At 43.0% G+C, this 23,224-nt stretch overlaps 2 protein-coding genes across 5 annotated transcripts; both read right to left on the reverse strand.

The window, feature by feature from the left end:
- Window positions 1–4,711: 4,711 nt before the first annotated feature.
- Window positions 4,712–12,746, reverse strand: apeh (acylaminoacyl-peptide hydrolase). Of its 3 annotated transcripts, none has more exons than XR_014890207.1 (21): window positions 12,371–12,746; window positions 11,064–11,199; window positions 10,712–10,787; window positions 10,553–10,628; window positions 10,291–10,403; window positions 10,044–10,178; window positions 9,822–9,913; window positions 9,598–9,635; window positions 9,389–9,510; window positions 9,227–9,287; window positions 8,906–9,000; window positions 8,674–8,725; window positions 8,003–8,109; window positions 7,737–7,869; window positions 7,571–7,654; window positions 7,382–7,462; window positions 6,145–6,233; window positions 5,832–5,934; window positions 5,541–5,643; window positions 5,112–5,218; window positions 4,712–4,997 (listed from the first exon to the last, which is right to left on the reverse strand). XR_014890207.1 is itself a non-coding variant. In XM_085260225.1 (21 exons), exons 1-21 carry the CDS (start codon window positions 12,486–12,488, stop codon window positions 4,898–4,900), a joined length of 2,112 nt encoding a protein of 703 aa, XP_085116351.1. In that variant the 5' UTR covers window positions 12,489–12,746; the 3' UTR covers window positions 4,712–4,897. The 3 variants fall into 3 exon arrangements, 1 of the variants encoding a protein (XP_085116351.1); XM_085260225.1 differs by having other exon boundaries at window positions 5,741–5,934; XR_014890206.1 differs by having other exon boundaries at window positions 4,956–4,997; window positions 5,112–5,643.
- Window positions 12,747–13,537: 791 nt separating this feature from the next.
- Window positions 13,538–22,845, reverse strand: ifrd2 (interferon-related developmental regulator 2). Of its 2 annotated transcripts, XM_085260319.1 has the most exons (13): window positions 22,347–22,845; window positions 21,707–21,763; window positions 17,738–17,854; window positions 17,469–17,553; window positions 17,209–17,333; window positions 16,844–17,001; window positions 16,567–16,620; window positions 16,268–16,446; window positions 16,026–16,134; window positions 15,784–15,918; window positions 15,514–15,642; window positions 14,604–14,696; window positions 13,538–14,489 (listed from the first exon to the last, which is right to left on the reverse strand). In XM_085260319.1, the coding sequence occupies exons 1-13, from the start codon at window positions 22,387–22,389 to the stop codon at window positions 14,409–14,411; spliced, it is 1,365 nt and encodes a 454-aa protein (XP_085116445.1). In that variant the 5' UTR covers window positions 22,390–22,845; the 3' UTR covers window positions 13,538–14,408. The 2 variants fall into 2 exon arrangements, with proteins under 2 accessions (XP_085116445.1, XP_085116446.1); XM_085260320.1 differs by lacking the exon at window positions 21,707–21,763 and having other exon boundaries at window positions 22,347–22,843.
- Between the last annotated feature and the right edge of the window lie 379 nt (window positions 22,846–23,224).

Raw genomic sequence — 23,224 nt, forward strand, 5'->3', positions numbered from 1 at the left:
TAAGTAGTGAGGAAATTTCAAGACTGAACTTGATGATACCTTTTTACTCGTTGTAAAGGTATCATCCTATCACAGTACCACGCTGAAACTCACTGAGCTCCTGAGAGACTCTTTCACACATATTTCTAGGAGTCTGCATGCTTAGGTGTTTCATTTAAACACTTGCAACAATGCAAGAGATTGGAACTTTTGAATTCAACGATTTCGATGGGTGTGTGAATAATTCTGGCAATGTAGTATAGTTTGGCAAATTATTTGAGAGTGTTTAGGCAACAACACTCTAACCGAGCCTTGAAAACATTGTATTCCTTCCTCAGAGGCTAAAAATCAAAGTGTTTAGGCATTCCAGCCAGACCAAGATGTCTCATCCCGACAACAATGAATCCTTTACATACTATTACAGCACTAGTGTCTTAATGTCTGCTCTGCCTAGTAAACAACATCATCTGCCAAACCCCTTTCCCCTAAAAATGTGGTCAGATTTCCAAATGCTACAGTCAAGTATTTCTAGAGGACCTACAAAACAAGCAAGTAAACTCTTCCTTAAGTGAAAAAAAATCCGTAAAATGTCTTTTCAATTACATAAATATCAACTTTCACTGTTTTTCCCTTCTTCTTTGCCAGATAAACACCATTATGCACTCCCCCGGCCTGTATAATCAAATTCAGGTGAAGGAATGCTGCATCTACAAACATGTTCCTACCTTCAGTTCAAGCAGATTCTCTAACCAACAGGTCGTCCATGCTCACGGTAACTATGACAACAAGCCACAACAACAATAAGAGATATCAATATATCAGCACCACGAGGGGTTTGCAGCTGTCCTGTCATCCTTTGGTGTAAGTTGTTCTCAGGATAACAGCGAGCCCCCTCCCACCTACCCACCCTTGCTATTATCCTGCATGGCACTGGTACAAAAGTGGCTTAGGATGCAGCATGGGAATAAAAAGAAAGATAAATGTGACAAAAGAAAGATGGAGCCGAGCCAAATGGTTGGAGGAGGAGAGATGAAAAGAGGTTTGTGTATGATGGAGTCCAGACAGCTCCCACAGCTAAAGGGGGAATATTCCCATGATCTGCTGGAGACTTTGATAATACAGTAGATGTAGATTTACTGCTCACTCAGAGTGGGGAGAAATGTATTAGCTGTTCAGAATGGCTCAACACTTAGAAGCTCTTTATCTCAGGTTTTATTGCCCATCATTAAATTCTAAAAACCTTATTTTCTTACAACACACCAAATGATTTCCTCATGTTGCTGTTAATTCAATTTGGGGAAATTTCTTAGACCAAGACAGATCATCATCCTGGAATCAAGAAAAAACAACTGATTTGCTTTGGAAACAGGTATAATTACACTTGGGTCTTTAATGCACTGGCACATATATGGAAAAATGATCCAAAAGATCCCTTTTTAGACAAACAGAAACACTTTGTCAGCTCGCATAAACACACTGATCCGAAAGCAAACAAGAAGCAGACCCCAAAAGTACTTACTGTGCCCACATAACGGCCAACACACCTTACCTCCCAGACTCTACAGACAATGGCACAGCTTGTTTTGTATCGATGACAAACCCAAAGCTATCCCTTCATGAATCCCAGAAACAAAACGGCTCTGTTGTGACTCAACAGCTCTAAACAAAGCTCACATGACAGAAAAGGAATGACACCAAAAAAATAAAAGTGAAAGGTTGCAATCCACGTAGCGCTAACACAATGGAAGGTCTCTCCTTTAGTGACTGGGGCTCTTCCTGTTCAAACAGCCTTTTACAGTCAAAGGGTGAATCAAAAGGGAGATGGTAAAATGCTGCTTCCCCTCTTTAAGGCCCGTTTTAATAGGCTCCTGAATGAACACTGTGTGTGCACACAATCGCTCTTTCATGCTAAAAAACAACAAGACAAAGGAAATAACAGGGACTAAGGACTATGCTGAGGGACGTACTGTAAGTATGCTAAGGAATAAAAGGCCTGGGATGCATTTTATTAATTTGTTTAAAGTTAGACAGTAAAAGGACCAATTTTTTTGTACTGGCTCTTTTCAGCAATGCACACGTAACACCCTGGCACACAACCAGTGTCCACAGGTGAAGGCCATGGCTGAAGGGTGTGGGTGAGGAGATGGGAAATTCCCACTCTAAAGTGGAAGAGCAACAGATGTTGAAAGGTTGCGGCTGAGAATTAAACTTACTCACCTTGTGAATCCATTGTTTTACATTTGATGACTAGGAAATGAATGTTGGAACAAACTTTTGCAGCCAGAAGAAAAGTGAGACAAATTCAAAGCCCGTCGACATCAAATGCCATCTCATTCACCTTTAACACAGTTTGCAGTTTTTGTTTTATTATGTGGATTTGAAAATATACGGGGCTTCTAAACCGCAGCAGTGAAAGAGTTATTTAGGCCTGTTTCCTCTGGCATGTGTATGTAAGTATGTGTACAGTGCTGTGCAAAAGTATTGATCCCGTCCTCACCTCTTTACTTTTTGTTTGGAAAATTTAAATAAATATTGTTGAAACATTCAAACACATAAAAAGCATATTCTGCAAAAATGAGCTTAAAAATGAGCGCTTGATATGACCACCTTTATTCTTCACACAGCCTGATCTCTCTTAGCTGAGCTTTCTTGTCCTTTCTTCCTTGTAATTTCTACTGTTCAGGAATAGTTCTCCAGGCTTGTTGATTTCTAAGAATGGCTGACTGGGAGCCACGTTCCACTGAGGCAATTTCTAATGAGGCTTCAAACTGATCAAGTGAAAGGCCAAGTGTATCTCTCAGGTCCTGTGTCGGATCTTTACTTGATTTTCTTCTATTTCTTAAGGACATGTCTTTCAGATACTGTTCATCAGCTAAAGATAGTGATTTAGGACATCTATCTTTTTCTTTTGTCTTCTACTCCTTCAGCTCACTCAGATTTTAAGGACACACTACATTTGTTGCTCATGCTCTCCAGAGGATGCACTTGCAACACTGCCAGATTGATTCCCTTGCTCGTTTCCATCGTCCTCTGCTGTTCTCTTTTACTTTACTTGTCCTGCAGCCAGCTGCAGCGGGGAAGCACCAGAATGAACCAAACACCAAAGGCTCTTTGTCCACCAGTGTCGGACAACACACTTTCACTCTTCCCTCTCTTTGTCTGTCTACCTCCTACATTCACCCAGCATGAGCATGAGTCTTTTCCCTGTCTCCAGCTTTCAACAGTGCTTCACCTCTGAGCCCCAGCCCACACAGCAAATACCGCTGAGAGGAACTTCTCCCTTCTATCTGGCTCATTCATTGTCTCGAACACCGGCTCGCTTCTGTCTCACTCCTCGTCTTCATTTGTCACTTCCTCATCAACGCAACCTCCGTCTTTCACTCAGAATTGGTGACCCCACCCAACACCCACGTGGCAGTGACTTCATCAGGCGGCAGCTGCTGCAGTCAAGGCCACAGGAGCAAAGTGTTGGTGGGGAGGCCAATTATCTCCGCCACCGTGTCTGGGACACCAGCGTGAGACCTCTGGAAGACATCGCCCACCTCGGCGTCTCATCTCACCACTTAATCTTTCCAAATGTGCATCTGTGAATTTCATTTGTCAGTACTATCAGCTGTAGGAATGTCCACTTGTGTTGTCTGGGAAATGAAGCGGTGGTACTGTTCAAGGCCGCTATCGACAAGGCCACCAAAGTACTGACAAACTGGCTCTGCTTTCCTCAGCCACTGTTTCAGCACACCTCTTAGCCAAGTGCAAGGTTTGCGAGTGGAAAATTACAGCTTTATATTAAACACTCCGGTGTTTGTGGGGAAGTCATGATTGAAGCACCCCAGAAATAAGGGAAATTCCAGCCTAGTGCAAAATGGATTAAAGACAAGTTAAACAACCATCTTTTTTACCAGATATCTAGGATTTCTTTCCTGCAGAGTTCATCACCATTAAATCTAAACACGTTTCTTTCCCGGAGTTGCTTTATCTCTTTGCCTGTGCTTAAAGGTCAGCATTACAGTAGACTATTTGTTCAGGCAGCCACATGAGGAAGCTGCTTGAGAGTCTCATTTAAAGGCTCCAGCTTAAGTTTCAGGTGGTTTGCAGCTCTGCAGCGGGTCTGTGTGCTTACGAAGACTCAAATGACACTTGGAGTCCTGGTTTGCTTTGATTTTTCAGTTTTTCCACTTTTCATTTATTTCTGTGTTAACTTGAACGCAGCAGATGTGATTACAACCACCTGTTTGATGGCTACTCATTTAAGTTGGCTAATCTCATGCATCTGAACCGACACATGCATAGCCAGCTGATGTCTATGGCTACAATATGAAGAGACCGCCATCTGCTGGATAGTTCCTTAAATTACATGCCCCATGTGTGCTGGTAGATCTTTGCCCGCCTGGACTGGGAAGTGACCACATAGAGTCACTGGTCCTGAGGTGGGCCGGACCAGTGCATAAAATTACAGAAAAAGTTTTCCAATAAAAAAATATACATTTTTTCTATCTAGTGTAGAAACAGACATTTCTTTCAATAGAAAAAGTTGTAAAAAATATGAAAATACAGTTTAAAACGTCACAATCTATACACTCGCCAGTGGGCCGTATTGAACTCTTTACCGGGCCCATTCTGGCCTCTGGGCCTTATGTTTGACACCCCTGGCTTAGATAAAGTGATGTATGATAAAACAAACAAGACATGCACACATGATTGCTGCATTGTAAAAATGTTCTTTATTTCATGCTTTTATTTTTTTTTACTTTACCTAAAAAAGCGTTGTTTAGTTATTAAAAAGTCTGCGATGTTTAAGATTCTCAGCTTTGATCAAAAACCAGATTTCTACTACTTTTCTCAGAGCGTCGAGCTGAAGCAAAAAAAACCAACAAAAACGGCCTCGTGGCTGTGCGTGCGTACGTGTGTGTGTGCGTGGTCAGAGATGCTGGTGCAGCCACAGCGCTGTGTTGAGGAAGCAGTCAACCTGTGTGTCCACTCTGGACAGAGAATGTCCATCTTCAGGAAACCACAGCAACCTGATTTTAAAGAAATAAATGACAGGAATGACTGAGTTGAATATGAGTAAAACCAGTGTGGCAGGGCTCACACTGTCAGATTGTCTTTATGTAGTTTGTTGTGCCCCGTCGTACCTGACAGGTGAACCTCGGCTCTTCAGTGCTTTATAAAGCTCCATCCCCTGGTGTGGAGACACCCTCCTGTCTCTGCCTCCCAGCATCAGCAGCACCGGAGCCTTGATCTGCACATTGTCACACAGCACATTTCTTTACCCACATTTTTGACTCAAAAAACATCACTATAAAAAAGTCCTGTGTTTACAATTGCAACGACTGAACTTTCACAGGGCGGGCTTAGTTTTTAGAGACACAACTGAGAGTATAAGAGCGGTAACATCATCTCTGAGGCACCTTTGTCTCGTCATTGTAGAGTCTGGGATTTAATCAGCATTGTGAGCTCTAGAGGGGTCTAAAGAAGATTTCCTTATTAAAGCAGCTTTGTAGCTATCGCTTCTGGTCGTTTCATTAAGGTTATCACATGGGATTTTTGTGTTTGTGTTTGACCTTGGCGGCATGTGCGATGGGTGACTTCTGTAACATAGCAGCCAGGGCCTCAGCAGTGGGTATCTGGTCGTACGAGTAGTGAAACCCAGCACTGGTGTAACGCCTGGAGATGGGGTGACAGAAAGCATTCACGTATGAAGTGGATTTGATCTGATTCAGCAGAACAAAAGCTCTCATCTGTCGATGCATATCTGCCTCACCAGTCCACTATATCACTGGTTCCCAATAGAGTAGCAGCATTAATGACAGGGTTCCTGGCTGCGCACACTCTGTAGGACTCAGGATACTGACCGAGCAGGTGACAGGCCAGGAAACCGCCGTGAGAACCACCTATTGCAGCCAAGCGATCGGGGTCGAGGTTCGGGTCACGCTCCAGCGCAGTAAGCACAGCCCTCTGGGTGAAAGACAAGGAAGCCAGGACAGATCATTTCCTTACATCTGCAGGGGTGACTGTGTAAGTGATAGAGCTACATGTGCAGATATGGTCAAATATGGGAAAAATAATTATGTTTTTGTAATTCTGACAAACTGCGTCACTGGCAGGATTTGTTGCTGACATCACTCTTTCCTGGATTTGGGAACAGAAAAAACAAAAAGGACATACCTGCACATCTTTTACATCCTGGCTCCCAATCTGACCGATCAGTGACAAAATGCTGTGCTGGCCAAACCCCGTGGATCCCCTGTAGTTCACTGGGTAGAGACACAAAATTAGAAAGGGAAAAACCACAAAATCAAAACTGAAATGTTAAAGAAATACTAACAATATCAATATTAATAATATTAACCCTGAAAGGCTTGTAGTTGTTGTAGATGGCGACTGATTTGCTTGTTCACCAGAAGATATTAAGTTTCTGTATTTTCTTTCTTTTATTAAAAAAAAACAAGATGACATAATGTATCTGGTAATGGTGGGATGATCGTGTATTTATGTATATATATGTATTTTTTTTTTAAAAATGGTTCATATTTAGAATAAAAAGAATCAGAGACACACTTGGGCCGCGGTTCTCAGCTGACAAAAAAAAAAGGTGTGTCGACTCCGGGTCAGGGACAGGGTACTGACCCAAGTGGAGGAGTTTAAGTATGTCAGGGTCCTGTTTATGAGTGATGATAGAGTGGAGCAGGACACCGACCGACTGACTGGTGTGAAGACAAAGCTTTGACTTCGCCTATGGTCACGAGCCTCTGGGTAGTGACTGAAATAATGAGATCACAGAAACAAGCTGCAAAAATTAACTTCCTTCAAAGGGTTGCTGGGCTCTCACGAGACAGGGTGAGGAGTCACTGAAGAGGGACTCAGAGTAAAGTTGCTGCTCCTCCACATTGAAAGGGAAAGCTGTGGTAGTTCAGGCAACTGATTAGGAGGGCTCCTGGCCCTTGCATAAGAGTGGTATTTCAGGCATGTCCTACAAGAAGGCAGCTCTGGGAAAGACCCAGGACACACTGGAAAGATTATCTCTTGGCTGGCTTTCAAACATCTCAATGTCCCTGAAGGAGGTGGCTGGGGAGAGGGAGGTCTGGGGTTCTATGATTAGACTATTACCCCTGAGAGCTGGACTCAGATAAGCAGCAGAAAATGGGTAGCGAATCAGCGCCTTTACTCCATTGTTTCACATGTGTACTTTTTATGGTCTGTTTAATTATTACTATTAACTGAATAAACCAAAAAAGAAACAAATATACCGTTTGCTGTATTTATAACTCTCTGAAGACAACAAGCTAATCCAGTTTTGAATCTTTACCTTAAATTAAATTAAATCCACCTCATTTTCCAAAATGTTAAACTTGTGTGCACGGCATGAGAGCCTGACAAAATCTGCGCAGCACATGTATCTCACCCATGAGGACAGCAAAGCCGAGTTTAGCCAGCCCAGCTGTGGTGCTGTTCCACTCTGCAGGGAACTGAGAGTGAGGGCCCCCTAGTGGTGCAAACAGCAATAACAGGAAAACGATTTAATAAATCACTCACACAGTAGACAGAAAAAAGGCAATAACACGGCATAACAAGTAGGGACATGAATACAGACCATGGATGAAGACCACAAGAGGTGTCCTGGTTTCACCAAGGGGACGAGATGGTTTAACCAAGACTGCACCAAAGTCTAAGCCAGCTGTATAAGACAGAGAGGAAGTAAGAGGACAATGGAGCTGAAACTCAAAACACGTCTACTGAAGGAGAAACTGAAAGCTCACGGTAGTTTGCGTTCTCCTCGTCCGATGGAAGAGTCACATCTAGAACTTTCCAGTTGAAGTCAAAGGTCATGAGGGGCTCCTGCAGAGTTTGCCAGGACACGGCCTCACCTGCACGCGGGACAAACCCCACCCTCTGCATGCACGTCCATCCCCGTGGAAACAAGAGGCAGATAAACAGAAACATATTAAATCATTTTAAATAACTGAAAACATTCACACATGAATTGCATGTTTGTGTTCACATGTGGCGTTGTGGTTTGTCCGACCAGAGTGGGAGGGGTGTTCGGGCTGGAGCAGCAGACCACCATCAGGTCTCTCTGGACTGTCAGCAGTTTCCAGCTGCCATAAAGTTGGGAAGAAGAATCCGAGAGGTCTGAAGAGGAGGAAACAAAGACGGAGGTGAAGAGGGTGAAAGAAGAGATGAAGAATAAACACACAGGCTCTTGACAGGGGTGAAACAAACAGAGAGAAAGGTCAACCCTTAGAGAGGTAAGATGTGCTGTTCTTTTTTTTGGTCTTGTCATACCTTTCTGTTCTCCCTTGTCGTCCTGGTGAAGATTAAACAGTGGAGGAGGAGGAGGGGGAGGTTCAGAAAGAGAATCAGAAGGAAGTGGAGGAGGAAGGGGAGATTCATGAGGCAGAGGAGGAACTGGAACCGGAAGAAAAGGAGAAGGCGGAGGTGGAAGAAAAGGGGAAGGAGGAGTCGGAGAAACAGGAGATGATGAATGAGAAACAGAGGGGGAATCGTCTGGAGGAGGGAAAAGAGGAGATGGGAGAGGACAGGAAGCCCAACATGGGAAAGGGGAAGGGGGGAGCAGAGGAGAGAGGGGAGAAGGAGGAGGAGGGAAAAGAAGTGATGGAGATGAGGACAGGAGGGAAAGAGGAGGAGGAGGTGGTGGTGGTGGTGATAGAGGTGGAGGAGAGGACGGACTCTTACTATCAGAGAGGGAGGTGACTATCTTTGATCTTCTGTCAACTAGGAAGAGACCCTGAAAGAGAGAAACGCAAAATGAGCCATGGAGAAGTGTGTGTGTGTGTGTGTGTGTGTGTGTGTGTGTGTGTGTGTGTGTGTGTGTGTGTGTGTGTGTCACGAACACAACATGTTATAGACAAAAAAATAGGAGTTGTTTCAGTTATACCAGGTTGTGCCAGAGAAATGTGTTTGTTACCTTCCAGTTCCTGCAGGCGCTGCTGAACATTACTCTCTGGCTGTCTGCAGACCAGCAGCAGGACGGCAGCGCTTCATACATGCCTGCAAACTCACCTGGAACAGAAAGACGTGCAGAGGAGTTCAACTCTCCACCGAGCTCCTCAATCTTTACGAGCAATCACAAGTAACACTTAAGTTCTCTTGATGCATTAATCTCTTACTGTGAGAATTTACAGTTCTTCAAATCTGAATTTTGAAAAACTCATCCATCATAGTTACAAATTTCTAATTGAAACTGACACGAGCCTCTCTTTTGGCACCTTCAGGAACTGTAACGTACCAGCCTGTGGCCTGCTGACAACATCCAGCAGCGTAGATGTCTCCCCGCTTTCCAGATCCAGCTGTGGAGGATGATCCATGAGTCAGTCCGCAGTCAGCCATTAAGAGAAAGAACACACAGACATGCACAAAAACACCACATACATGAGCACACATACAGCACCTGCTGCAGACTGAGGCACTGGTTGTGAGGACCAAACACTGCACCCTGCAGGTAGATCAGCGTGGACCCATCAGGACTTAGCCTGGGATTAGACACTGAAAGGTTTTCCCCCGACAGACGTTCTGGTTTGGAAGACGAGAGGGGCTAGCTGAGCAAAGTGGGGGCACAACTTTAATATATTAACAAACAGACAAAGAGAATGCTCTCACCACAATGTCCACACAGATCAATCTTGAACAAGGCTGACCTGAAAGAGTTTAGACCATCAGAGACATAAAGTGAAGAAGTACATTTTAAATGTATATGTATACAGAAATCGTGTATTTGCTTCAGTCAAACTAGCTACATTTTCTTTTCATAGTGTCTGAAAACATTCACAAGTTTCAGTGTCATTTTGCTGTTTCTGTAAGCGCATTTAAAGCAGCTCTCTAACCTGCGGTTGGAGCAGAACTTCAGTCCGAGTCTGAAGGGTTCGTGGTACCAGCCAATGAAAAACACTGCCTGACTGCCGGGAGCCCACAGAGCCTGGAGATAAAAACACACAAATGTACAGAGAGAGAAAAAAACATCCTCCTGTTAGTTTGTATGAAAGTTACTTACAGAATAAGGTGTTTGAACATTTAAGGTTCAGTGCCGTAAACTTCTGCATCCTCACCTGTCCAGGTGAAACATCAGGCGGAACGCCCTCCAACACGCTGGCCGTGCCGATCTCCAAATCCACCACACAAATTGCCGGCTCGCTCCTATTGGTCAGGGCCTCCCCCCAATCTTCACAGTACAAACTCCTGTCCTGATTGGGCATCGGAACCCACGTCCCCCCAAAAAAACAGAACAAGAGTCCGGCACTCAAACACTCTGCTGTAAGGTTAGCAAAACAGCACGAACATATGTTTGCATCATACCTTTCTCCACGCGTGTCCCCCATCTTGCGTTTCGGCTGATGCGTTCTTGCTTCTCTCCGCTACGTACAGCAGTTTGTTCTCACACGCTGACCACGACAGGCAGCCAAACTGGGCTGAAAATAAACACATGTGAGAATAAGTGTTTGTTTGTTTTAAAAATACAGACGTAAATGGATGCAGAACAATATGGCAGCACGGTGATGAGACCGTGTCCTTGATTCTTATCGGTTTCTGGTGGCGATACGTCAGGATTTCATCTCACCGTCATCATACACTCGGCCATGTTTGTTAAGAGCAGTCAGGTTGAGGCATTTTCTGAGGCCGTGGCAGTTCCATATCTAAACAGACACGACCGTAAACAGCAGCCTGTTAAGATGCGCGAACGCAGACATTACAAAATGAAGCGTCCCGTTTTTCTTACCTCGAGGAGCTGGTGACCGCTTGTCTCTCTGATAACAGCTCTCAGGCCTCGAATGGGAGAGAATCCACTCAACAACCTAAAAAAATAAAAGACAAAGAAAAACTGACTCCAAAATTTGATGCAGACAGAGGGATCCACTGCTTCTCTACTGCACCTCAACCACACTCAGTGGATTTCCAGCTTTCTGAGACACCCTGTGGTGCACTCGTACATCACAGCAGCAGGCGGACAAGTAAAACCACCTGAGATCAAGTCAGTAGAAATTTTCAGGCACTGTTTTTTGCCAACCAATTAAGATTTTACATTAGAAAATGTGCCATTATTATTACTATTAAATTATGGCCCAACTCACTCTCCGGACACAGACACACACGGTCCTGGTGGAAGAACAGTCCTGATGCTCTTGTGAGTGTTGCTCTCCGAGATCAGCCTGAACTCCTGCAAGTATCGGAGTCTGGAGCATCGGACCAGTTCGCTCTGACTCCACTCTGCACATGGACACAGTGAACATAGAAAAGTTTATTACTTGTCACAGAACAGAGAAAAAGCCATATGTGTCTGCATGACATCCTGGCAAGAAAATGTTAATATAATAAAAGATAGTGTTCCCCCGTCAGATTAAACCAAAATATCTGCTCATTTTCTTCACTTGTTATTTTAATGATCCAGTTAAATTATTATTCATGGTTGCACTATTTTCTCCGATAGCTTTTCTCCCCTGTGAGATGGACGGTGGGGGTTGCTGGCTCTCCTTGCAGAGTTAAAGCTGACTCGAGCGTCGATCCCTCAGCTTCACAATCCCGTTTAAAATGAACCAGTAACGTAGAGGCTGAATGGAATTCCCCCGACACAGACGGGTTTACGCTGCAAAGCCTTTTAAACCCTTAAGACAAGGTCACTGCTCTTGTACTCAAACGGCAGGCTCTCACAAAAAAGCAAACAAAAACGGCCCTCCACATGGAAACATCTTCTGATTGCTTATGCTGAAATGAAAGCAAGTAGTGAGGAGCTCTTTTAATCTTGCTTGTTGATTCCAGTTAACATGAGGAGAGTGTGAGCTGGATTGGACAACTACTGGACTGAGTGTTTAAAAAAATAACTCCCCCCAATCCCCAAAACAACTCCATAAACTGTCACATTAAGGTGCAAATTAACAGCTTCATACAACCATGGCACGACGTCCCAGTAGTTACTCCACTAGATCATCAGACTAAGATATCAGGTCATATCCAAGACCTACTGACCAAGCGATCACGTGGGTATTAATCACCTCATAGTCACTCACTTATGTACTTACTTATGAACAACTGCTGCTGAAAAGGAAGTATTCTTGAATGTAGATGGCTAGGATCAACTTTAAGTGCACACTAAATTTAAAAGGACCCTAAATGGAAAGCACTTCCTACTATGAAGCATATGTACTAATAATAAATCGTGTATTTTACTTAAAGAAGTTTCAGTTGGGTGCATTTTATTCCCCCTTTCTCCCACTCCTCTACATTTTGGGGTCAGTACTGAGCAGGTTTTCAGTTTGTTTTTTCATGAACTATCCATGCAGTGAACATAAATTAGCTGACAGTGGGAAGCCGGGTGGTAATAAATAAATAATGACCATCATCATCATCTGTGCACACATGGGGAGGGAGGGGGAGCGCTCACCTGCTGTCACCGTGTATATCCGGGGCTCCTGGAGCTGCTCTTCTCTCACATGGGCTGAAACAGGCGCAGGCAGGCCGCTCACCTCTCCGTACACCCCGGTGATTTGTCTGGGCTCCATCAGAGCCTGTCGTGGTTCACTCGTAGTTCCTGTCAAGCCTTAAACCCTGAAACTTCAACAGTCGCTGCAGTCCGCTGCACGGTCATACATCGTGCATTAAATGTTAAAACTATATGAAGTCTGAGGCTCACTGCAGCTCGACTCACGAATACCTCCACACAGCTCTGTTAGCGTTTGTATATCGCTTCTTTGGCTGCAGCTCAACATGTCAGAAGAATGATTTTCGCTGCACCAGCGACTCCATGTTGAATTCATGAATGGGCGATACCACTTGGCTCAGGTTGGGGGGGGGGTGTAGTTGAGGGAAATGACCACAGAGAGGCAGCAGAGATCCGTTGAAACATTTACAGTCTGAATGAAAGTGCGAAGAATTTTTTAAAACTAAAGTGACCAGGACATACTTTTTAAAAACATTATTTTTTTAGTGGTTACTCGCTGTCCACGGTGATATATAAATAGGGATTTTGGCAGCGTGAAATCTGTCTCATGATTAATGAGGTGTTTTCTTTCTGAAAACACAGACTAAACTTGGCCAAACTACACTGTACAATTACTATGCTTGGAGCTTGGAAAATTATTCTTAAAGGTAATTAAGAGCTTAAATTACAATAATTTCACATATTTTAGGATTTTCATGTAAAGCACCTGTGCTCACACTAACACTTAAATCCGCTAAATATCATGTTTCCGGGCAGAAACTAGACCTCCTTTCTGATGTAACTTTATGAACTTAGGAGAAAACAGAGTGCTTAAATTCTCTTTATTCAAACCTTTGTCAAGAAGCACCGATAAGAGTTTGTTGAGATCATAACTTTTATCCAGGGTGAGGGGTCAAACCTGTTGGCTTTGACCCTTTAGAAACCCAAACTGCTCACTCATCAGCAGCTTTGATTAGTGGTGTGTATGTTATCAGCCAACATTTTATAAACACATATCTCCATAAACCCCAATCTTCACTTTATCTACAGTACATACACATGGATAGATGGTATGAGTCACCAACCTGCAACAAAAATACAAGGGAAAAAAAAAAAAAAAGAGGCAGCAGATTCATTTTACCATCTTTATCCAATAATTCTGTCTGTAAACAAGTTGTAGTATTTTTTTAAGTCTTAAAAAACCACACACATTATGTCCCCTTTAATAAATTATTATTAAAATACAATTCTTCACTATAAATGGTTAAAATGAAATACAACTCCAAAAAATATATGAATACAAACATGACAATATTACCTCTTATTTGATTTTTTTCCCCCCCCTTTTTTTCCTTTTTAATTTTCAATTGTCATGATTGAATGAATTTCCAATAAAACACACCCCCCCACAAAACACCACACACATTTTCCTTTAGGTTGCATTGTTTGTAAAGTTAGTTTCTGGTTTGGCAGCTGAAATGTAGCGAGGCAGTGTTTTTCCAGAATACGTCCTTGGCTCTTTTAACATCAGTTCATTATTGGATAGGTTAAGATATTAAATGGGACCATAGGTATCAAAATGTAAAATACCTGCCTCACCGGTCAGATGACAGGAAAACAGATTGAACTGAGTGTGACTCTGTAAGTGAGATTTTACCTTTTCCTCTGTATTTGCACTGAATTGAGTCGTTATAATCCCACTGAAAGGAAGTTCTGCTTTGTTTCACAGCTCATGTTCACTGTGGAGAATCAGAAACGCTATGGCAGCAAAGCCGGCGCCTGATTTGAAAGAACATCGGGACCTGTCCTCCGCAAACTGAGAATAAACGCTGGCCGCCTTAAATTTGGAGAATGACACTGCATGTGAAGAGCACAAGTGGCAAAAAAACGAACAAACAAACAAAAATAACCCTGTTTGCTGAGTGTATGCTTGCGAAGAGCTGAAGGCATCACGTTGTATCCATGAAAGGAGTTCCTCGGTTTCTTCATTGTGGCCGTGCTCTTACATGACATCGGCACGTTTGTCCCGGACCTTGTTCCTCTGTTTAGTTCTGGCTTTGAAGGCAGCAGAGTTGAAAAGATGCTGTTTAAGCCAAAAAATAAAAGCAAGGTCGTAATCACACATTTCAAACGCTACATTTTTAAAGAAAATACTCAAAGGCAGAGGTCAGATTGTTTCAGCAGAAGCTGCTGTTACCTTCTCAAACCGTGAGATCTTGTTGCCTTTGACCGCAGCGTCCAGGATGAGTGGTGGGCCAAGGCCAAAGATGTCTCTCAGTAGTTGGTTGAACTGCACCAAAACAAAAATTAGACGATAAAACCGATTTTCCTTTGTTGCATTTATGCTATGCAGACTGCGATGCAGGAGGATGGGCAATAAATGTATGTTTTATTCCATAAACAAAGCTATTTTTGGCAGCTCCCTTGCTACAAGGAGTCGTGAGAGCGGGGAGCTCCGCCTGTTTGATTTGGCAGTTTTATGCCGGATGCCCTTCCTGGGATTTGTATCTCTAGCTGGAATCAAACCAGCAACCTTTCACTTGACAAGTCCCACTTATATGCAACTCTCACCTGTACCACAAGTGGAGGGTACATACAAAAGGCATCTTAAAAAATCCAGTTAAAAAAACAAAACAACAAAACATTAAACTTACTAAATTAAGTACCACGTCATGCCTTCTTAAAGGTATAGTATCTCATTCTAGTGGATTTTTTCAGTAGAGGCGTCACTTTAAACATTGGATCATTTAGTTCAGAGTGTTTGTGCATCATTTCATAGCTTATTTGCCCTAAATAAACCTAACAGAGGCAGTGGGATTTGCCCACACAAGCGGCTCGTGTGTAGGTGTGCTCATTGTGTGCCGACTGGCATATCCTCCACACAAAATTACATTTGGTATCCTCGCAGCCTGCTGGCTGAGCAGCCAGTACCAGTCTTCCCACTCAACTTCAGGTTTTTGTTTTCTGCAGTCGGTGCAAGATATGACAGAAGACAAGACTGAAGAGACAGAAAGCACCGAGCAGCGGCAGTAAATGAGGCTGTATGAAAACAAGCCCACTCTGGTGATCAATGATAAAGACGAAGGCATTTTGTTCCGTTTCCTCACCTGCAGATGGTCTCTGACTCCAGACTCGAGGATCTCTTTGAAGGCGTCGTAGATCCTTCTCCTCACCCAGCTGTCAATGTAAACGTTCTCCACTCCAAACCTGATTTTCTCTTCTGTGAAGTCCTCGTTCTGGAGAAAGAAATGAGAAGTGAGAAGCTCAGATGTGGGTAAAGCGATGTTGAAGAAAGCTACTCAGCAACTTAAAACAGAACATCGGGCACCTAAAAACATTTGTCAGTCTTTACACGGCTTCAACATGAGATAACATACCTCTATGTAATGCAGCACCTCTCTGAAGATGGAGCGTTGTTTCCTTCTGTCGTTCTTGGCTCTGTGCTTGTTGCCGTCTGTGGCCAAACTCTTCAGGCATTCACACAGACTTTCACCGTCCTCCACCTCAAACTCCTGCAGACATTCACACGCAAATATGTAGTGCACTAACACAGGAGACGTTTAAACCTATACGCCTGTAAGTGAGTGTACTTGTCTGTTCTTATTGTTCAGGTGTGTACCTCGTCTATCTCTCGCCCCAGCTCCACCAGCAGGGCGATGGTCTCTCCTACTGCGATTCTGTAGTTCACATCGCTGCTCTGAAGACACGCCTGTAGTTTAGGGAGGTGACTACAGCAAGAAAGAGGCATACGATTACCAATTAGCTACACTGCTAGATACTACTGCTGTCGCCTCTCAGTTTAAAACTGAAGTCAGTTGCCAGTCATAACAGAAGATGCCATAAGAAGGTTGTTTTACTCACTGGCTGAGCAGCACAGTCAGTCTAGAAGTGGGACAGATGGTGACCAGCAGTGACCAGGCCTGCAGGGCAGCAGTGTGCAGACCTGCACTTCCAGGTTTTGGTGTGGGCAGAACTCCCTCTCCATTAGGGTACGAAGACATGAACACACTCTCCAGAAGAGCCAATGACTTGATTAAGTCCTGTGAGGAGGTAACATCAATGCATAACAGCATAAGTTATTTAAGTCTTTTTCTTTTACTCTGAAAACGTCCAGCTTATGCTTCTTAGAATTAAACTGATAAGCTACAAAGTGTTCTCACCTCTCCATCTTCAGCAGATGAGACATAGCAGCACATCCCCAGAGTCCTGGCACACTAACGGGGACACAGATGTAACAACGGTCAAACTAACACACAAGCATCTGAGGACAGACAGCGACACTTCGTGTGTGATCCTAACACAATCTGGGCTTGGTTAGAATCTAAATCATGCAGATAACATTTAAGCAGAAAATAAAAAACACCCCTCCCCCCTCCGAATAGGCCATCCTAAATCCAGATCTGCATTAACGTTCACAAATTTCATGTGATTACTCACACTCTGGCGAGCTGCTATGCTGGCACTGCTGTCACTCAAGGTGGCCGTGAGAGGCGGGCGAAGCATTTTGAAGCCCTCCTCCGCCTCGTCTCCGCCCCCCAGCTGAATGCAGAGCAGAGCAAAAACCGTGGCCGACGCCGCCTTCTCCTCCCCGCTGCCTGGACACACGAGGAGAAAAAGTTTCATCAGTACCTGCAGTTTTTAAATCATTCTCACGCTTTCGTTCCATTTAAAAAAACCAAACAAAAACCAAACAAACACAGTTTTCATAAATCTTTTGAATTTCTACAAAGTGGCATCAACAGGTTAACAGAAAGCAAGATTAACTGAAACAATCCAGACCCATTCGTGTTGTTTTGCATTACCTTTTCTGAGGCTCCTTTCCAGGCAGTCACTGATGGTGAGGCGCCTCTCTGTCAGGAAGTCGTACAGCACTCTGGAGGAGAAGGCCTGTCGCAACGACTCAAGAGCAGCTAGACGAGTCTTTGCACTAAGACATGAGGAAGAAAACAACAACAAAAGGTGTTGAAGCCATTTTTTTTGCAGTTAATAATGCCATTGCATGCTCATTTTTCTTTCTTGACACTTCTTGATTGATTTAAAAAATAAAAAAAATGTTTCTCACCTCTTATCAGTCAGGTTGTCTATACACAGTTTGAGTTTGTCTTCCGTTTCTTCCTGGGCAGTTTGCTCATCCACCTGCTCACTTCCTGTGTCAGATCAAACAACACAGAAAACTGATACGACTGCATTAAAAGGCAACTGTTTGAAGTTTTGACTGGAGACTCCGGCCACAGATACACAGATCGTTTAGTGGCAAATCAATTAGGAAATAATGGTCCTAACCCAGACTGAATGCACATGCAGAGGGAATGAATTGTGTAGTGTATTTACCCGTGCCCTCTTCCACCACCGAGGTGCTCTCGCTGGCACTGCTGTAGTGGCTGAGAACGTCCGACGTCAGCTCATCATCGCTGGCTGCCGCCTCTCCCTTTACTCCATTTTTAGCACCTGGAGACGGAAAAGATAAAATAAGAAAAAACAGCAGAGCAAAAGGATTTATATTTGGAAGAAGATGGATGGAAACTGTATACACTGATGCTTTAATGTCTAACATAAGTCCTTTTTTCTTTTTGTTATAAAACACAACAGAAGTTAGCCCAAACCTTTTGATTAGCGCTCCCAATTATTATATGATTAAAGAAGATCTGGATGACACTGAGGCCCTCTTATGTCACTATAAGCAGCTCACTTCCAATCATATGCAAAAAAAACATTACAGTAAAACTGAAACCTGTTCTGCCATTTACCAAGGCAGCAGGACGTGTTGAGTAACACATCACTTATATTACCTGTTAGCACAACTTGCTCTTAGTGTGAAGCTTACCAAACTAACAGGAAAAAAACAAACCCAAACACATCTGTGATAGTTGAAAAAAGCTGCGTAATTCTTCGACTTTTCCATAAACACCAGAAAGCAGCCAAACTCGCACAAACACCAGAACGGTGTTAGATTCAGTGGAACAAAAAAATTCAATGCTAAATATTTTAGTCTGACTTTAGTGGTCAGAATCGCTTCATTTGTATGCACATGGTATAGCAAAGAAAAAAAATGTTTTCAAGCATTTTTCTTTTATGCTCGGTTTTTTAAGACCACCTTACATCTGCTGCATATTAGGAATCTTTTTTTTTTTTTTTTAAATTAAAAACAAATAAATAACAACAACACACAAACCAAGAGAAAGGAGCCAAAAATGTAATGACATGCTGCAGTGGAATATAAAAAAATAAATAAACAAAACACAAGGAAAGTGAAAAAGTGCATCACACCAAGCAGCCTCCTATTCTACTAAATGACAAGTAAGCCGAATGTTCCACAGAAAAGTGCTCCATTAGGATAACATGATACTATGAAGTCTCTAACCACAGCAAACACCAGATAACTCAAGGATTTTCCGTTAGGTAATGCTCCGTCATCTTTTATTTGTTTATTAGCGCCAGATGTTCTGTTTCCACACAGCTCTGCCGTGTGTGTATGAGAAGGGCTAAGAGTGAGGCATGCCGAGCTAAGCTAACACTCCTGCTGGCTCAGGACTTTCTACTGTTGTTGGGATTATTGAAGACCAGTGTGGTTTTCATTTATTCGTTCATTCAGTGTGTGGGATCCAGAACGGTCAGACTGTGTGTGCGCGAGTATGCGTGTGTTTAGGTGTTCGTGTCGAGGTCAAACAGGACAGCTGGGGTAGCCCAAAGGTCACCGGTGTTGGGGCAATTCGAAATAGGAAAATCACTCCATTCTGTTCAATACCAAACACAAAAGCACAGCAAATACACAAACTTTGTTGACACATTTTGCAATATCTTGTAGTTATTTCCACCTGTTTTCCCAGATAAAAAGAAATGAAAAGAAACTAGGACCATGTTTGACCTCAGAGTAAAGAGTGTAAACTAGGCTAAAGTTCAGCCATTTGACTGGAGTGGACTCAGTTGTTGAGCCACTGTTGTCAGATCTTAAGTTTTACCTTTCCTTTACAGAGTTTCTTACCTGTATTCACAAGCCAAGCACTGCTTAATTCCTTTGTCATCATTGCTGATTAATTCCTATCCATCATTTAAAGGCTCTGGAAACAGTACGAGCAACAACTGTTACACCTAATATTTGAGCGTAGCAGGTATTATTGCCACTACACCAAATGTCTCTACCAAGAATCGGTTCATGATTCCTAGCAACAACTGCTCTCTACTTAATAGTTAATAATCATATAACTCTTTTCTTTTAAATAATTGTGAAACAACACATGAGGAAATACAGGAAAAAATGTAAATTCAGAAAAAAAGACGATGATCGAAACAGCGTTCCTTGAAGTGCGCTTTCCTTATGTGATGTTCTGATTACTCTGACAGAATGGCCCGAGGCAAACATACTGTTGGTAGCTGAGATAACACACTCTGTGGGCCAATATCAGTCGGCAGTTTCCCAGTCACCATCCTTGAACTGCTGGTCACTTCACTGGTTACACAGAGCTCCACACCTTCCTACGCAGGCCTGCCCACACACAGCTCAGTTAGTGAAGTGTGAGCTCCCCGCCAGGACTCACGTGTCCTCTCCACATTGCCACTTTATGCTTATGTAGCAGTCACTCACACGGCTCCAGCAGTTGGTCGGCCACTTGGAAATAAGGCTCTGCTGACAGATTCGAGCCGAGGAGGTGGGAGCTTTTTAAAAAGCCCACATGCTATAGATGGAGGACATAGGACTCCAACGGCTAAATTAACCTGCATTCTCCTTGCAGGCACTTTGCTAAACATCTGAATGGATCACTACCCCTACAGTTGGAGAAGTCAAGCAGCACAGCTAATATTCAGACATCTATTTTTCTCACCGTCAGCGCTTGTTCTAAAACTGCAAGGCCTATTTGAAGTCATCCAGAAACAGACCCTGAAGGAAAACTAAATTCTTCAACTTAAAATACCACACCACGCGGAGTGTTGCAGGAAACCGATGCATAAATCTGCATCGATAACAAAAACTACTGTTTTTAGAGTTTAAATAGTCTGTTTCTACTGGAATATGTAGAAGTATTCTCTACTGGTACTGCTGGTTGTCAGTGCTGTCTCCATTCACAATCATTTATTGCTTGAGAGGTTAAAGATAGCTTTAAAAGGTTGTCTTTGTATCTCTCTCACATAGGACTTTGTCAGTCATTTCTCACAATTATCCATCATCAACTGAATAATATGAGGTGTTCCACAAGGTTGTATCCTGGGCCCCATCCTGTTAGCACTGTACTTGCCTTTTCCCTGGCAAATAAGTCATTTTAATGATATTTATATCTGCATATTGTCAGCTTCGCACTATTTTTAAGTCGATTATTTAAAACGCTGTACTACTGAATTATCTGAATAAAGCTAAATACTGACAATACACGTGATTCTTGTTTCTGCCCCTGTTGGCCTCTTCCCAAAGATAATGAAATGCTTTGGTTCTCCTTCTTCTTTTCTTAAGCCTATCCTCTGTAATCTGGGATTCTTCCTTTAGCCACACTTACACTTTGGACCAGCATGTAAAATACTTGGTTTCCCCATGTTTCTACCAGCTGGGGATTATTGCTGAACTGTGGCTCATAACTTTAAATCCTGTTATCCTGCATAAATTAAACAACTTCAAAAATTTACACTGAAATTCTCCCCGTCCATCCATCCCGTACATTAAAGTTTGCAGAAAGCTTTGGGTTTCAAAGGAAGCTCAAACATTAACATGATTATATTATGTGTTAATAAGGAACATGTGACAGTAAGTTAGGGATTGCCACATAGAGCAATGTGTCACCAGTGACTTTAACTCAGCGTCCAGAATGTCACGCTGACCTGACATTGCTTACACATGACATAGTCGCACAGGAAGCAACAAATAATTGTTTATGGTATTAGTGCAGGTAAGAAGAGGAAAAATTCCAGTTCAAGATCAGAGTAGATGGTGATAAAACAAGAAAAGTTTTTTTAAAATAAATAAACCAAACACCTGTAAGTGCAGCAGGACGGGTGGATGAAAAGGTCCAAAGTCATTAGATGACATTCATACTTCTGTAATGTCTATCTTTTAATCTTGCCTTAAAGCCAGGACAAGTGCATGGTGTTCACGTGAGACGTGCACACAAAGAATGAGAACATTCAGATATAACTGCTACATCTTATTAAAGTGAACAGCCAAGGCACGCAGAAGGAAGAGTGCAGCTGGAATAGACGACAACGACATGGTCGTTTGATTTGCTGCATGCACTATCATGAGGTTCAAGAGCTTCTGGACAAGGTTAGAACCAGATGTAGAAGCTGGGGTCGGGAGTCAAGAATCAGAGGAGTTACCTTTGAGTGACGCCTTTGTCGACAGCTGCAGCTGAAGAACCTCCTGACGGAGAGAGCCTGGACATGATGGAATGAACGGATGGTTGAAATAGAGTGTATATTTGGAGCAAGAGCAGTGGACAGGTTCATGAACGGAGGGGAAGGTGAATGTAATGCAAGAATGGCCATGATGGAGAAGAAAACATGAAAAACGGGCATTCACTTCTGTATTGCAACCTTTTTTTGCATTTATTGATGCATTCATATGTAAATGAGCTTAAATAATAATTCTCAATGCAGAAGTCTGCAGCTATTAAAAAAATGCATCAAGCTTTCCTGGACCGCTCCTCGCGCTTATTAGAGTGTCAAACTGACTTTAGCATTAACGCCAAGAAAATGCAGACTGCACTGCTAAGCTGTAGCACTGATTATACCCACATGGATGTGCACGACAGGGTCCAAAACAACTCGCATGCTAAAGTTAGGAAGCAACAGGCTGCCCGTCTGTTAGCGTCTATTCCATATGGCAAAAATACCCCTGCTTCAAACTGCTAGTCTTTCTTCCAAGTGTACTGCTAGATCTGTTCAAACCGTATTCAGACTTCTATTCCCTTATATTCCTGCTTGAGCTCGAGTTAGCATGGCTGCTATTGCTACTTACCCGGCTTACCGGAGCCACGTTTCCCCGTCTTATTCCGCGGCATTTCGAGCAGCTTTGATCCTCCGTTTCACAACAAAGCTAGCTGAGGTTAGCTAGCTCAAGGATTTGAACGACGGGCGTGAAAACAGCAGGAACTGCAGCCTGTTCGTATTTACAAGGGTTAGGGGGGTTGTTGATGGTTTTTAAGCCACTTGCTTTCGTGTTATCGCTGGCTAGCCTCCGTTACGATCACCAACCAACACCACGTTCCGTAACTTTTCGCTTTCTTCAGTCTATGAATAAAGAGTTGTCTGTTGGCGGAAAAGTGGCTGTCTTTAGCAGCTGCCCCGGTGTATTATCTATGATTTTCCCCGGGTAATCTATATCTAATATTAGGGTGAGATGGTAAGTATTTTTCAAAGCGTTTGGGACGGAGTTTTGAGCACGCTGTAGTCGCCAAGTCCACCATCTTCCCCTCAGTAGCTACTGATAAAACCGGCAGCCGGGGTTGCCAGGTTTGTTCAGTTAAAGTCCCTCCTTTCCGGTTACGTGTAAAGCCAACGTCACACGTCGTAAATGAAGTTCCTTTGTGGACTTGATATGATTAAATAAATTGAGTCATGCATTTGTTTTGAACTGAAGTTGGAATTTCTGGGGTTTTCATACCAAACGGCTCACCTTTAATCGTGTTTTATTGATTCAAAGGTGTGAGCCATGAGTCGAATTTGGGGAAAACACATTTACATCCCTCCAGACTCATGCTTGGAGATGAACATTTTACCAATGTAATCTTGAATTTAAATCTTTTACTGTATCTGATTTGGGTATTATTCACAACACAGTATCGAGACCTGACATTTGGAGATGGTGGCACTAACAATAAATACAGGATACAGAGC

The sequence above is a fragment of the Mchenga conophoros genome, linkage group LG20 (assembly GCF_057382185.1).
Source record: "Mchenga conophoros isolate Kocher_MC1m ecotype Shallow Benthic linkage group LG20, M_conophoros_male_GT1.1, whole genome shotgun sequence".
Classification (NCBI taxonomy): Eukaryota; Metazoa; Chordata; class Actinopteri; order Cichliformes; family Cichlidae; genus Mchenga; species Mchenga conophoros.